At 53.1% G+C, this 14,391-nt stretch overlaps 3 protein-coding genes across 3 annotated transcripts; 2 read left to right on the top strand and 1 right to left on the bottom strand.

Moving 5' to 3' along the window:
* Positions 1 to 1,786: 1,786 nt before the first annotated feature.
* EI90DRAFT_3134522 (uncharacterized protein) lies at positions 1,787 to 3,067 on the top strand (the record flags this gene model as incomplete). The annotated part of the gene is made up of 4 exons (XM_039064671.1): positions 1,787 to 1,798; positions 1,867 to 1,923; positions 1,993 to 2,250; positions 2,342 to 3,067. 4 exons carry the CDS (start codon positions 1,787 to 1,789, stop codon positions 3,065 to 3,067), a joined length of 1,053 nt encoding a protein of 350 aa, XP_038909096.1.
* Positions 3,068 to 3,763: 696 nt separating this feature from the next.
* Positions 3,764 to 4,328, bottom strand: EI90DRAFT_3021628 (uncharacterized protein; the record flags this gene model as incomplete). The annotated part of the gene is made up of 2 exons (XM_039057681.1): positions 3,764 to 3,866; positions 4,099 to 4,328. 2 exons carry the CDS (start codon positions 4,326 to 4,328, stop codon positions 3,764 to 3,766), a joined length of 333 nt encoding a protein of 110 aa, XP_038909095.1.
* Positions 4,329 to 5,390: 1,062 nt separating this feature from the next.
* On the top strand, positions 5,391 to 6,053 carry EI90DRAFT_3134521 (uncharacterized protein; the record flags this gene model as incomplete). The annotated part of the gene is made up of 2 exons (XM_039064670.1): positions 5,391 to 5,435; positions 5,493 to 6,053. 2 exons carry the CDS (start codon positions 5,391 to 5,393, stop codon positions 6,051 to 6,053), a joined length of 606 nt encoding a protein of 201 aa, XP_038909094.1.
* Between the last annotated feature and the right edge of the window lie 8,338 nt (positions 6,054 to 14,391).

The following is a 14,391-nucleotide window of genomic DNA, read 5'->3' as shown; positions in this document are numbered from 1 at the left end:
CTCTACTCCGGATGAATGATAGCTGGTGCTGCTGGAGGGACTGTTGCACTGGCTGCGGTATTGTTTTATTTTTTTAAAAGACTTAATCTACTTGGGCAACGATTCCCCGCAACGATCAGCCAGCCTGGTCCGACCACAGGGGTGAGTCTCCTGCCCAATATTCTGAAAAGGGGCTGATGGAGGGTTGCGTGGACCGGCTGGAAGGTGGGGCAAGCTGGCGGAAGGGTTAGATCAACCTGCCGGAGGGTTGGGCCTGCCGGCAGGAGGTCGGCTCGGGATTTGACCAGCTGCCGGATATGGTGTGCAAGGGAGACCTGGTCTTGTTAATCATATCGCATAAGGGAGTGACCGTAGGCATTCGTGGCACCGTATAAGACTAGTAGGAGGCAAAGTGTTGCCTATCCAACTGTTTTCACTTTTTTTCCTGGTGATATCGACCTATTGACCAATTTCTTCGCGGACTGTCCTGCATTACTTTGGCTTGTTGCAATCATCTGTTCTTTGGAAGTCGCGATTTGGAGTCATGCCGTATGTTAATCCCAAGAATTTGTAGCGACCTGCTTCGGTTTTAAGATTATATTGTCGGTGCTTCTTATTGCGTTCAAGTCGGGGGCATCAACATACAATATTTGTGTTCCCGAGCGAGTTGGCTGCACAACCAATTAGTGGGAGGAATTTGAAATACGTTTTGCACTGCCTGTCGATCGATTTGGTTAATTTTACCTATTCCTCTTTGCTTCGTTATCCCGTGGGGTTTTCGGGCCAGATAGGAGCCGTATGGCTGTGGGATTGCGGCTTTCACACCGGCTAGGAGATCGCTAGGGAGATGGAGATTGTTGTTGCAGGAGCCAGTCTGCCTGTGGGGTTTGAATTAGACCAAGGGCCCGAAGTACGATCGTTGAATCGAGCTACTTTCTGGCGCGGTCGGACATGCCAGTACGTGCAACATCCGGCGGTGTCCCTGGCGTGGGCAGGTGACCAGCCTCTATTACCAAGATGAGAACCCCATCGATTCAATGCTGTGCAGCTGCCTTTCTAATTGAAGGCGTGTGGGCCCATGCTCAGGAGTCAGATCCCGTAAGTCCTACTGCGCGTGTTTGCACTGCATGTGTCGTTTTTCAAACCGTAATCATGGGCATTCTTATACTGCAGCTGAATACCATCCATGTTCCAGTTCCAACTCCCCAGAGGAAAGGGTAAAAGGCTAAGGGTATTATGAGGAGATGCTGGTACGATTCTGTGTCTATGGACGTGTCAGGCGAGCCCTGGCCATGATGGCCCTTCTGCTCACGTTTCATGTCCACCCGAGCGCGTCGCAATGCGTGGTTCGATTTCCTGACACACCAGGCGGAATAACGGCTGGCCTTCCGTTCCGGATCTCGTGGACTAACTGCACAGTGAGTTCTCTTCATCAACGGTTCATCCCACTCTCAGTGTTGGGGCCCACAGACGCCCGTTCAAGTTCAAGTTTTGGACAAACCCGGAGGTTACGTACTTCAAAACTACATTAGATATGAATCTCCTTCCTACATGTACGTGATTCACCTCTACCTTCTGCGACTAGGATATGAGCTGAGAGCTGATGAGTTCTTCGATAGTAACATCACTGACGGCAATGTGGGCAGGACGATTTACCTTAGCTTGAGAGATCGGACTGGATCCTTTCATTCAAGCTTACCTTACGTTGTCAAGGCATGCCATGATTAACAATATGTCTATCCGACCCGGCTATTAATATGTGTGTACATTCAAATAGCCGAATTCTGCCTTTGTGTCCTCGTCCTCCATGTCCGCCTCAGTAAGCGTCCCCATAATCTTACCAACGATTCCACCGTTGAACGACGGGCCTGTTAAATCGCTGCCTAGAGCATACAATTCGTCTCGCTCAGTGCTGTATCTGTTCGGTTTGTCAGCCTTGTCAGTGTGAGTGAAGCACAACATAGGTAGATTGGGGCTCGGTGCTAAGTTCGGGGTGCCCTGATTTTATGGCAGGTTTCCTCTGTCGCGGCGCTCTCGGCACAATCGACGATCTCAATTCGGTCAGCGAACTCTGTCCAGTCAGAGCGCTCGACACTGTCTGTACACTCCGTGCGGTCCGTGCGGTCCGTACAGTCCGTACAGTCCGTACAGTCCACGAGTAGTGTCCAATCCCTTGCCAGGCTTTCGTCACTCTCAGTGCAGTCCTCTGATTCTCTTCGACCTCCCGCATACCTCTCATCGCGTTCGGTTCGATCGACTTCATCCCTGGGGGTAAGAATATTTCCTCAGAGTCAAAACTTCCACTGATGTCAACTGGATTATTGCATTTGGCATTGGCCATCATTCTTTAACGCCATGACAGAGATTCTCGAGTTTGACTCCATCCGGGTCCTTTGTGTCGTTTCCTGCTTCTTCGGTGCCGTCTAGCACGGTATCTTCAACTCTAACGCCATCTGCACCCTCGTCGACTTCAGCATCCGGAAATCTCTCTAGTATCGTGACGACATCCACTGGCATTCCTGTCACCGGACATCGTGCAAGGAACTTACCAGCAATCGTAGGCGGAGCGGCAGGTGGCGGAGTGGCTTTTTTTTTTCTCGCTTTCCTGCTTTATTGGTGTTCCAGAACGGACGAACCTGATTATCTGGAAGAATCTGCACTCGAGCAGCATGGTCACGGTGAGTACCCAGTGGTCAGGAAGTCCCGTCAACACAGTCAACCATCTGGTCCGCCAGGATTAGGTGGTGCACGATGGGATCTGTATGCCCCTGTGACCTCGATGGCGTCGTCACATTATGATCCGTATATCCAGAGTTCAGGTGTTACCATTGGGACTAGCGAGAGCCGCAGTCACACAACTACCGGAGACAGATTCCCATCTCAAATCCAGCTTTATCCCCAGCTACAGTCATCCCCACGACCCCAAAATCAACCTCTGGAGCGTGAGGGCCGAGTCCAGCAGTATCTCAGCCAGGAACAACCCAGTGGTAAAACCAGCAAACCTCTACGTGTTTTAAACCCCGATGCTCCATCACCGGAACAGTCGCCCGTTTCTCCACAACAGCATCCCTCAATTACATTCAATTAATCTGAGGTACCTATTGCGGCTTCCAACGTTGGTTTTCATCCCAAAATCACCCCGTTGCCCTCCCACCAGCACCGCTCCACCCCCAAAGTCCTCGCAGGATTCCACCAATCTAAGCATGAGCATCTATACTAACAACGGGCCTGGGGTATTGGTACCGAATCCACAGCTGAATTTAGAGTCAGGAGGGTGGTACAAAGATATTGGTAACTGGCGTGGTGTGGTGGCTCCGGGTGCGAACCGTGTGTATGGTTTACCGATGAGAATTGCGCCCAAAGCTCTGATCTGGCTGGAACAAGTGGGACATGGTCGGATTTTCCGGAGTTTGGTCAGACGTAGCCGTCAGGCTTCCGGCTAAGCATGGCGACGTAATCACTTGGAGCAATCGTTTGATGGATTGACTTGGCGTTGACCTTCGTTTCAATTTCTCTCTTCGATATCCGATTTGCTATTTCTGTCGGTCTCTGTGAGGTTATTCCAGTTAATATTTTCCTCGACTCGTGGGCAAGGCATTTATGAGTGGATGTATTTTTTCTTGCAGAATTGAGGGCTAGCTCCGACTTAGTTGCCGAGCAGGGCCAGTCGCTTGCTCGCTCGTTCGCCACGCCGTAGCCATTTGCTTCAAACCTCGTCGGCATCGTCGGCATTTAACTTGAACTACTAGTAAAGCATATGCCCCCTACCATTTAGTCGTCGCCTTCAATGCTGATGATTCGTGGTGTCCGAGACAATACTTCGAATGAACCGGCGGTCCGATTCGATCAGGAGGCGATATTCGGGGTGGGAAACGATTCCTGACTCCCTACAGGATGTAAAAGTAGATAGACAAAATCGAGAGGAGATGAATCGATGACATCGGGTTGAGAAATGACACTTTGAAGGTTAAGGTTGATAGCCCTGATATATATATCACTTCTATTTACTGTTTCACACAATCAATTCCCGCTACTCTGTAGCGGGTCTTGACAGAGTAGCGGGAATTGAAAGCGTGAACTGAATGCCCGTGCATGAGGTCCTCTATTATTGCCAATTACCTGCCCAACCTGGGTCCTTCTTCCCTTATTACAAATTCATGCTCTAGAAAACTCTGTGCAACTTCTCCGTCGTCTCTGGCTTTAAAAGCATCGCCCTTCCGCCCTTCCCTAATAACTTCCTTTCCCCTCCATACTATGCTGCATTCCTCCTCACCCATTCTCTCTTTGATGCTCTTATCCGACGATGCCCTAACCTCGGTCACCAACGATGCCATCACCCATGGCCTCATTGAGCCTCATCCAATGATCAATGATTGTCACGATTAATGGTACATTGTAATGGCGATTGCTATTTTTGTGCTGGTTCCGCTTGTGCTCAAACAAGATCGGAGTTCGCTCATATCGATGATTACCTCCAATTCCTTTATACTTTCCTTATTTCCCCTTCTACCTCTGTCAATATACAAATTCTTGTTTGTACAGCTTTGGGTGCAAATGATCGTAATTCAAGCTTTCGGACTCAAGAAGAACAGTTGACAATTCTACAGTATTTCTGGAATATTAGTTCTAAATTTCCAGATCATTTGAGACTAAACCTAAATCCACCCCATGGGACGTGATGCAAGGAGTTCGCCGGAGTCATGTGCTAAAGAAAAAAATGTACAGTCATTTGCTTCCGAAATGCACACTTTTCATGCTTAGCGCCTAGATGAGAATTTCGTATATATAAAAATTAATAAAATTTATTAAGGGAAAGACCATCATCTCATCTCTGTGCAGGCAAATTTTGGGAAGAAAATATGGAGTTTCCATGGCATTATAATGAATCTTCCAAGGGGGATGATTTTGAGGCATGACCTCTGAAGTGCACAGGTGTGGAAAAGGCCATTGCCCAAGTTGCTGATGCATGCTATCATTGCTAATTATTGATCAGGCATATGGAACCACTGTACACACTCTTGTTATTGTACTTCCATGACCCGCTTTCTGTTTTTATATGCTGCACTATGGCTGCTGTGACTTTATGCTGCATGTAGTGCCCATTTCAGATCAAATATGCTCAAAAAAGTATTTATCCACTCCCATTGGCACTTGTTCTCCTGTCCTTCTTCAACAATGCCACAAGTGGGGCTCAAGAACACTGTAGCATGGATCAATTGAATTGCTAATTTGCTAAAAATGCATATTTCAGTGTTCCCTGAAATAACCATGAAGCCAATGTAGTTAATATTCAGCATCTGTGAAGGCATTATCTAGTGGAATGTTATGCAAAAAAAATGGAGTGAAACGGCCCAGTTGTTGTTGAGAAATTGCCGGTGTGTACATCAGAGGTGTGTGCATTTCGGAGGCAAATGACTGTATGGAAAATAAAAATTTCATTTCAGTCCCAGCTGGAGGTATCCACCTGAAGTGAAATTTTTTAAGTTAAATTTGAATCATGCTCAACATTGTAGATTAAAATTAGCTGTAAATTTGGCTCGAGTACAACCTCTTTAGAGGTGGCATCGAGTTCGACATCTTGGTTGGCACCTCAGCTTATCATTCCTCCAACTTTATCTATATTGCCACCTCCACCAGCATCCTTGAACAAGCCATCCATATTCATCACTGTCCCCTTCTACCAGCATCATCTGCCTTTCAAGGGTGCTTCCTCAGACTCACCACCCAACAGTCCTGGCTCTCCCTCTCCCTTTGACACATCTTCTCCTGCATCGACTTCCCCTGCGATGCCTGACAGTCCCAGTTCTCCCTCTCACTCTGACACATCTTCTCCCACATCGACTCCCCCTGCGATGCCCAATAGTCCTGGTTCTCCCTCTCACTCTGACACATCTTCTCCCACATTGACTTCCCCTGCAACACCATCCAACAGCAAGGACCCAGCACCTCATGTTGTTGTCAGTAGCCACCTGCATGGGATACCAGAGACCATGGCTGCCAGTGGTGTTGTATGTTGTATGAACATTGACATGAATGAGGAAATGAAATCTCACCTCAGTCTCAAACGAGTCTGAGGGTGAGAGGTTCCAAAAATTCCATATACACAACCATTGTTCAGTGATGGGTTGTCGTACATAGGGGAATGGGTTCAGATGCAACCATTGCTCCATGGCAAGGTGGTCAAACTAAGTCCAAAAATTCAGACATGAAAAATAAAGGTATAACACTCACCACATTTGAGTGATCTTGAAGATTCAACATGATCCATGAGTGGGAACCGAGCCTTGGAGGCGCTGGAGAAAAGGGTTGTGAAAGGAACACTGGAAGGGAGATGAGTGCAGTGGAGAGCATATGCCACAAAGTTGGTGAGCTGGGGAATGTCAGGGAGCGACTGTCAGGGACTCGTCCGGGGTCGAGGGGGCCCGGGTGTATCGTCCGGGGCTGAGAGCCTGGCAGGGGGCAGATCGGGCATGCGTACTGACAAGCCCGATGCAGGACAGCGGTCCCTGGCCACTTAGACTGAAGTGGAAAGTTGAGAAGAAGGCTAGTTCTTCGGTTCCCACTTCAGGTTTGTTTATATACATGCGGCTTAGATCACATGACAGGTGCCACGTCACCCTCGCACACAGCCGTAACCACCTGGGTGTCTCCATGGGAGATCCTGAGGGCATCCAGTGCAGGCACTGCAAGAGGGCTCGCGGCTCTCTATGCCGACTAAGCTCGTGGGGCCAAACTCTCCAAAACTCCTACTTTCTCTCTAGACTTTACTCGACTCTCGATCCTTAACTCCGCATGGGTTCTCCGGGATTCCGCAAGGTCCGGGCTCAGTGTCCACTACTCACTCGTTGTGAGCTAGATCACTGCCCTTATTCCTACTGTTGGAATTCCACACACTCACACCCTCTCTAGCGCGTCCTAGCACCTTAGAGAAAATGGGGGAGGGGAGAACTTCTTTTCAAAAATCCGGTATGTACAGGATTATAAGAAACAATTATTTTTAGAAATAATAGATGGCAAATATTGGTACCATATGGCACCTGGGTACCTTATTAGGCGAAATAATAAAAAAGGGTAACAGTAACAATAAAAGAATATCAATCAATAACTGAAATGATGGCAAAATATGAAAATATAAGAAAATAAGCGATTTCTCAACGGATTTACGGAATTATGGGCCGAGATTGGAAATCAAGCCGGAGATAACTCTCACACAGCCGATAAACATTTTTACCAATTTATTAGACCCTGTGGGAACGAGTGAGGCTGGAATTCTGGGTTGCCGCTTGAGATTCCCATGCCCGCACATGCCCTGCCTAACTTGCCCAACATAGAACTCCGTCAATTCTCCACTGATTAGGACGTTCTTGATATCGTCGGAATCGTACGAATTAGCACTATTTTTATATGTCAAATCCGTATCGAGTTGTCGCATGAATGGAAGGGGTTTTCTGAATGGTGGAAGCGGGTATCCGAGCCGGCTCTGTGCGTGGGCGATTATCCCGCCTACAGCGCGCATACTGGGCACAGTGGGAAGTTGCCCGAGGTGCCCGGGCCGGGTACATGGTGGGTGCGCTGCAGATGGGTCAATGGTACATTGATACAAAGAAGGTCGTCCATGTAGAATAAAGAGAGAATAAAGAAGAAGTAAGATAGGAAGGAAGTGAGAAGAGGGAGGGAGGAAGGGAAAAGGGGAGGAGGTAAGGAAGGGTGGACAGCAGGGTACCAGGTCAGGTTGGGCCAGGTGGAGCCGGGTCAGGCAGGTGTGCCCTGACAGCGACCCAGGGTTGAGAGCACCCAGATGTATCACCTGGCACTGAGGACCCAATAGGGTGTAGCATGGGCACATGTACTAACAGACCCAGCACAAGAGGGCATCCCTGGCCACTTAGGCTAAAGTGGGAAGTGTGAGAAGAAGGTTACTTCTCAGTTCCCACTTAGGCTATGTTTATGTACATGCAGTTGAAGGTCACATGGGGGGCACCACATCATCTATGCGCACAGCCATATCTGCCTGGGTATCTCCGTAAGAGATCCCAGGAGTGTCCAGTGTGTAGGGCATCACCCGGTGTGTCCAGGTCCAGGTGTGTTGCGCAGCCGGGTTAATGGTACATCGATGCAAGGAAAGTCGTCCATGTAGTAGAAAAGGAAAGAAGAAGAAAGAAAGGACAGAAGAAAGAAGAAGGGAAAGAAAGAAGGAGAGAGGAGGGAGGAGAGAAGGGAGGAGAGAAGGGAGGAGGGAGGACAGGGGCACCAGGTGAGGGTAGTGGGATCAGGTGGGGTCGGACCAGGTGGAGTGGGGTCATGCAGGTGTGTGTCAGGGCACACCCGCCTGACCCAGCCCCACCTTGCCTGGTGCCCCACCATCCGCTCCTCCCGACCTCCCCCCTCTTCCCCTTTTACTCTTCTCTTTCTTCTTTCCTCTCTTCTCTCTTCTCTTTCCTTTTTATTCTTTTCTTATCACACGGAAAACTTCCTTTGTATCAATGTACCATTGACCTGGCTGCAGTGTAACACGTGTCAGGGCACATACCCTGACTTAGCCCGGACCCGGACCCGCGTCCGGACCCGCTCCACTTCCTGCGCACTTCCCGCGCGGCACGCTCCGTGCGCCGCATGATCCGACCCCGGATCCCACCTCATGTGACTTCCGGGTATCCCCGGAAGTTTTCGCCATATTGGGGCCACTGTGGGAAAGTGAGAAGTTAACCTTCTTCTCACTTTCTTACCCACAGTAGGCAAGTGTATCTACTTGCCCCTTTGTTTATATCACTTTCTTACCCACAGTAGAGTCATTGCCCTGGACAGGGCTGTTCATAGGTTAGGCTGTGGGCCATAGAGAGGGGTCATGGGGACCCGGGGTCCATCCCCTGACAACGCGCCCGGACCCGGACACACCGGATGACCTCCCGCATACTGGACGCTCCTAGGACCTCTTACGGAGGTGTCAGGGATCAGCAATGACCCTGGACCCTATGCCAGCTGCGCATATGCACGTGGGAAGTATGCCGGTAATTCCCGTCTACTCCGCTTACCTAAGCCCCGGTGACCCGGATCATCTCCGGCATTGTTCTGGAACATTCTATGATCACGTGATTCTATCGGCAATCCATTTGGTTTCCTTATTGCCGGACTCTACATGTATATAGCTGACCCTAAGATGGGGACATCCCTTTCCCCCAGCTTTAATCACAACTAGGTTATCGGAGCATCTTGTGCAAGCACGCGCGTCCCCTGACAGGAGGTACCCGGATGGATGCAGCTGCGTAGATGACATGGCACTTCCCACGTGGCCTCAACCACATGTATATAAACACAGCCTAGGTGGGAACTGAGAAGCAACCTTCTTCTCACATTTCCCTTGTTAATAACAATAACACATTCCCCACTTTAGCCTGAGTGGCCAGGGACCCTTGTCTGCTTCGGGCCCATTGTTACGCGTGCCTGCGTCATACCTACCGGACCCTCAGCCCTGGGCAATATACCCGGGCACTCTTGACCCCGGGTCGGTCCCTGACAGCAGAAGAAGGTTTCAACCCCATTTCCCCCCACCTCCCCCACCATGGTGACACAAGAACAGTATGACGACCTGCTAGCCCGGTTCCAGGAACTACAGGCCACTGTGGTAGCCCAAGCCCAGGGCCAGCCCGTGCACGTGCCCAGACCACCCAAAGTCGCCCCCCCCCACCCCCTTCTCGGGAGTCAACAAGGACCTCGACCGCTTTAAGGCCGAATGCAGGATCTATCTCTATGTCCCCGCGGCCGAATTCCCCAGCACCCTCTCCCAAGTCCTCTTCATGCTTTCCTACATGAAGGGAGGGACTGCAGGAGCATGGGCAACGCAATGCACCATGGCGCTACTGAGGACAGGCTCCCCTACACCCACCATGGACAAGTTCAATGCAGAACTTGACACCATGTTCCAAGACCCGAACCAGGCAGCCACAGCCCGGCAGAGGCTGGCTACCATCCGACAGGGAAGTGACCCCATGGACAGACTCATCCAGGAGTTTGAGATACTAGGGCCCACCTCGCAGCTAGGCGATGTAGGTGTCAGGGGACGACTCCCGGGTCCCCATGACCCTCCCCTATGGCCCACAGCCTCAGGTCTGGCCAGCCCTATCCAGGGCACAATCTACTGTGGGTAAGGAGATGAATAGATAAACAGTAGGTAAGGTACACTTGCCTACTGTGGGTAAGGAGATGAGAAGGAAGCTAACTTCTCATCTTCCCACAGTGGCCACCATATCAGGAAAACTTCCGGGGATACCCGGAAGTCACATGAAGGCAGGATCCGGGGCCGGACCATGCGGCGCACGGAGCATGCGGCGCGGGAATGTGCGCGGGAAGTGTAGCGGGTCCGGATGCGGGTCCGGGTCCGGGCTAGTCAGGGTGTGTGCCCTGACAGTAGGGCTAGTCGACCGCTTCGAGCGGGCAATCAACTCCCGGCTCCGTGAGAGCATCTACCAGCTCCACCCTATGCCCACCACCTGGGCCAAATGGAAGCGTGAAGCCATGCTCCTTGACAGCCAGTGGCAGCGCTTCCAGAGGATGCAGCCATGCATGCCCTCACCCGGGCCCCCTCCACCTGCCCCACCCGTGACCCCTGTAACCCGCCCCAGAGACGAACCCGCACCCTGAGACCCACCAGACATGATGCCTGCACCCGGAAGACCTTCAAACACTGATGAAGGGGCTGAAGGGCCAAGCGACGAAAGGACCAGAGGCAGGAGGGAAAAGACTAGACCCAGACCAAAGAGGGCGCCCGGAGACCTAGCCTGTAGGGAGCGCATGCCAGCCACCCACAAGGGATAGCTCACGCAGATGCCATGATGCCCATGAGCCGCCACCAGCACCGAAGCTCCATCGGGTCATTGCAAAGAAAAGGAGAAAAGGAGCACCCCAGGCCCGCAAGGATGAGGAAACCACAGAGACGACCCCAGAGGTAGCAGTGTCCCCACCTGCTATCTACATCCTCTCCAAACGGTCCCCAAGTGTCAGGGCACACCCTTTTCCACTTCAGTCTAAGTGGCCAGGGACTGCCTCCTGAGCCGGGCCCGCCAGTACGCACGCCCGCTCCACTCCCCGCGAGGCTCCTAGTGTCGGGCGTCTCACCCGAGCCTCCTCTACCCCGGACGCGTCCCTGACAGCAGAAGAAGGCTTCAACCTCGTCTCCCCTATCCCTCCTCCCTCCCCTGCCATGGTAACCGAAGAGCAGTACGACGACCTGCTGGCCCGGTTCCAAGAACTACAGGCCATCATCGAAAGCCAGGTCTTGAACCAGCCGGCACCCGCCCCCATGCCCGCACCTACACCTGCCCCTGCGCCCCCATCCGCGCCTAGACCCAAGGGGCCTAAGGTTGCCCCCCCCACTGCCTTCTCAGGAGCCAGCGAGGACCTTGACCGTTTCAAGGCCGAATGTGGCATCTATTTCCACGTCCGCGCGGCCGAGTTCCCCACCCCCCTCTCTCAGATCCTCTTCGTGTTGTCCTACATGAAGGGGGGGACCGCAGGAGCGTGGGCGACCCAGCGTACCATCGCGCTGTTGACGGCAAACTCTCCCACCCTCACCATGGACGAGTTCAACACGGAACTCGATGCCATGTTCCAAGACCCCAACCGGGAAGCCACTGCCCGGCAGAAGTTGGCGAGCATCCGACAGGGGAGTGACTCCGTGGACAAAGTCATCCAGGAGTTCGAGATACTGGGACCCGCCTCGCAGCTGGGCGACGTTGGGCTTGTCGACCGTTTCGAGCAAGCAATCAACGCCCGGCTCCGCGAAAGCATATACCGCCTCCGCCCCATGCCTACCACCTGGGCCGAATGGAAACGTGAAGCCACCCTCCTGGACAACCAGTGGCGACGCTTCCAGGCGACACAACCCCGCGCGCCCCCGCCCAGGCCTCCGTTTACCCTGACGCAACCCCCGCCAACTACGAACCCCCCTCACGCACGTCCCACACCCGCAGCCCCACGACCTGGGCCCGCACCCCCGCCCCCAACTCCTGCAGCCCGCCCCCCTACAGGGACGGGCCCACAACCCATGGACGGGCCCACAACCCATGGACCTCGACCGCTCGAAGACTGACCACAGGAGGAACGGGCTGTGTTACAACTGTAACGCCCCAGGGCATATCGCACGAGACTGCCCGCAACCTAAGGTCCACCGAGTCCGACGCCTCCACCCGGAAGACCTTCGAGCACTGATGGAGGGGTTGAAGAGGCAGCTGACTGAGGAACCAGAGGGAGAGGGGGAAGAGCCAGAGGCAGGGCCTCAGGAGGATTTTCAGGAAGGCGGCCGGTGAGGGATGCGTCCCGGGCACCCGTAGAGCATAACTCGTGTAAATACCGCAAAGCGCGTAAGCCAGCAATGCCAAAGCTTCACCGAGTTATCGCGAAGAAAAGGAGAAAAAGCGCATCTCCAGCACAAGAGAGTGAAAGAACCCCAGGGGTAACACCTGAGGTAGCGGTGTCCCCACCCGCCATCTACGTCCTCTCTAAACAATCCCCCAGGTCGCTCAGCCTCACCGTGAAGCTGACCGCCCTGACCTCCCTCGCTTCTGTATCCGTGTCAGCCCTCCTGGACTCAGGAGCCACCGGGAACTTCGTAAGCCCCGAGTTCATCCGGAAGCACAACCTTGAGACCACCCGGCTCCCTCAGCTGTCAGGGCACGGACGGTTATCCGGCCGGCCCGGACCTCTATCCGGATAGGTTGAGTACCCGTAAGCCGATATCTGCGTGTGATTTGCCGTAGTTAGAACGCAGGCTGTATTCAATGCGCTATTTCCGCTATCGCGTCATCCCTCACCCGTTATCGCCCCCTTATCCGCATGATCTATTCTCCTATTTCATGTCGCTTCTCTATCGGCTACCATGTGTTCCCAGTGTAGCCGCGCTCTTATGAGTTGCGGAACTCATGTATATAAGGCCTTATCGCCAGCTGGGTTGGCCCCCCAGCTTTTACAATGACTAGTTTCCCGGGGAGATTCTTACGCGCAAACTGACGCGCGGACTCTGACATCAGCCCATCCCAGTCCGCAATGTCGACGGGACCCCCAACGAGAATGGAGCCATAACTGAGGAACTGGAGGCCCTCCTGACATTCGGACGACACACAGAGCGAGCCCGGTTCGCGGTTGCAAACCTCGGGCGACAGTCCCTCATCATAGGACATTCGTGGCTGTTGCACCACAACCCGGAAGTGGATTGGGCACGACAGAAAGTCACCATGTCCCGCTGCCCATCCTCCTGCAAGCTGCTAGAGGCACGAAGCGACCCGGACCTTGCCCTAGAACCCGGGGACGGGATCTATGCCGCGATCATTCCCCCGGGGTGGGGGCATGACCTGAGAGCGACTACGACACCCTCCCAGCGGATGGCCCAGGAAGCCCATGACCCGGGGCAGAACCCGTGCTGTTTGAAGTGTTGGTGCCAGAGCACTACCAGGACTTCCGAGACGTGTTCTCGAAAGAAGCCTTCGACCAACTACCCCCCCGGAAGCCCTGGGACCACGCTATAGACTTAGTCCCGGACGCCAAACTACCCAGGGGGAAGACTTTTCCCCTCTCACGGCCGGAGCAGAAAGAGTTGGATGAGTTCCTACGCGAGAACTTGCAGAACGGGCGCATACGACCCTCCAAGTCCCCGATGGGGGCCCCAGTCTTCTTCGTCAAGAAGAAGGACGGGTCGCTACGCCTGGTCCAGGACTACCGGAAATTGAACGAGATCACGGTAAAGAACTCGTACCCGCTTCCACTCATCTCAGACGTTCTCGCCCGCCTCCGCAACGCCAAGTACTTCTCAGCTCTGGACTTACGATGGGGGTTTAACAACGTCCGGATTAAGGATGGCGACGAGTGGAAAGCAGCATTCGCAACCAATCGAGGGCTGTTCGAGCCCATGGTGATGTTCTTCGGCCTATGTAACTCACCTGCGACCTTCCAGACCATGATGAACGACATCCTTCGGGATTTCATCGATCGGGAGGTCGTCATTTGTTACATGGACGACATTCTCATCTTCACAGCCACCCTAGAGGAGCACCGGAGGGTAGTCCGAGAAGTCCTAGAGACGTTACGGAAGAGAAAGCTCTTCCTGAAGCCGGAGAAGTGTAAATTTGAACGGACGCAGATCGACTACCTGGGCCTGGTCATCTCAGAGGGCAGCGTCGCGATGGACCCCGTGAAGATCCGTGGAGTCCTTGACTGGCCGACCCCAACCAAGGTGAAGGAAGTGCAGTCCTTCCTGGGGTTTGTGAACTTTTACCGTCGCTTCATCAAAGACTTCTCCGAGAAAGCACGGCCCCTCCACGCGCTAACCCGGAAGACCCAAACCTGGAACTGGGGCCCGGACGAGGACTATGCCTTCCGAGCCCTCAAAGAAGCCGTCACCACCGCCCCCGTCCTCTCCTTCCC

This window comes from Cantharellus anzutake, assembly GCF_015039405.1.
Source record: "Cantharellus anzutake strain C23 chromosome Unknown EI90scaffold_120, whole genome shotgun sequence".
NCBI lineage: Eukaryota > Fungi > Basidiomycota > Agaricomycetes > Cantharellales > Hydnaceae > Cantharellus > Cantharellus anzutake.
The sequence above is the reverse complement of the archived record's forward strand: the minus strand, read 5'-3'. Positions and strand labels throughout refer to the sequence as shown.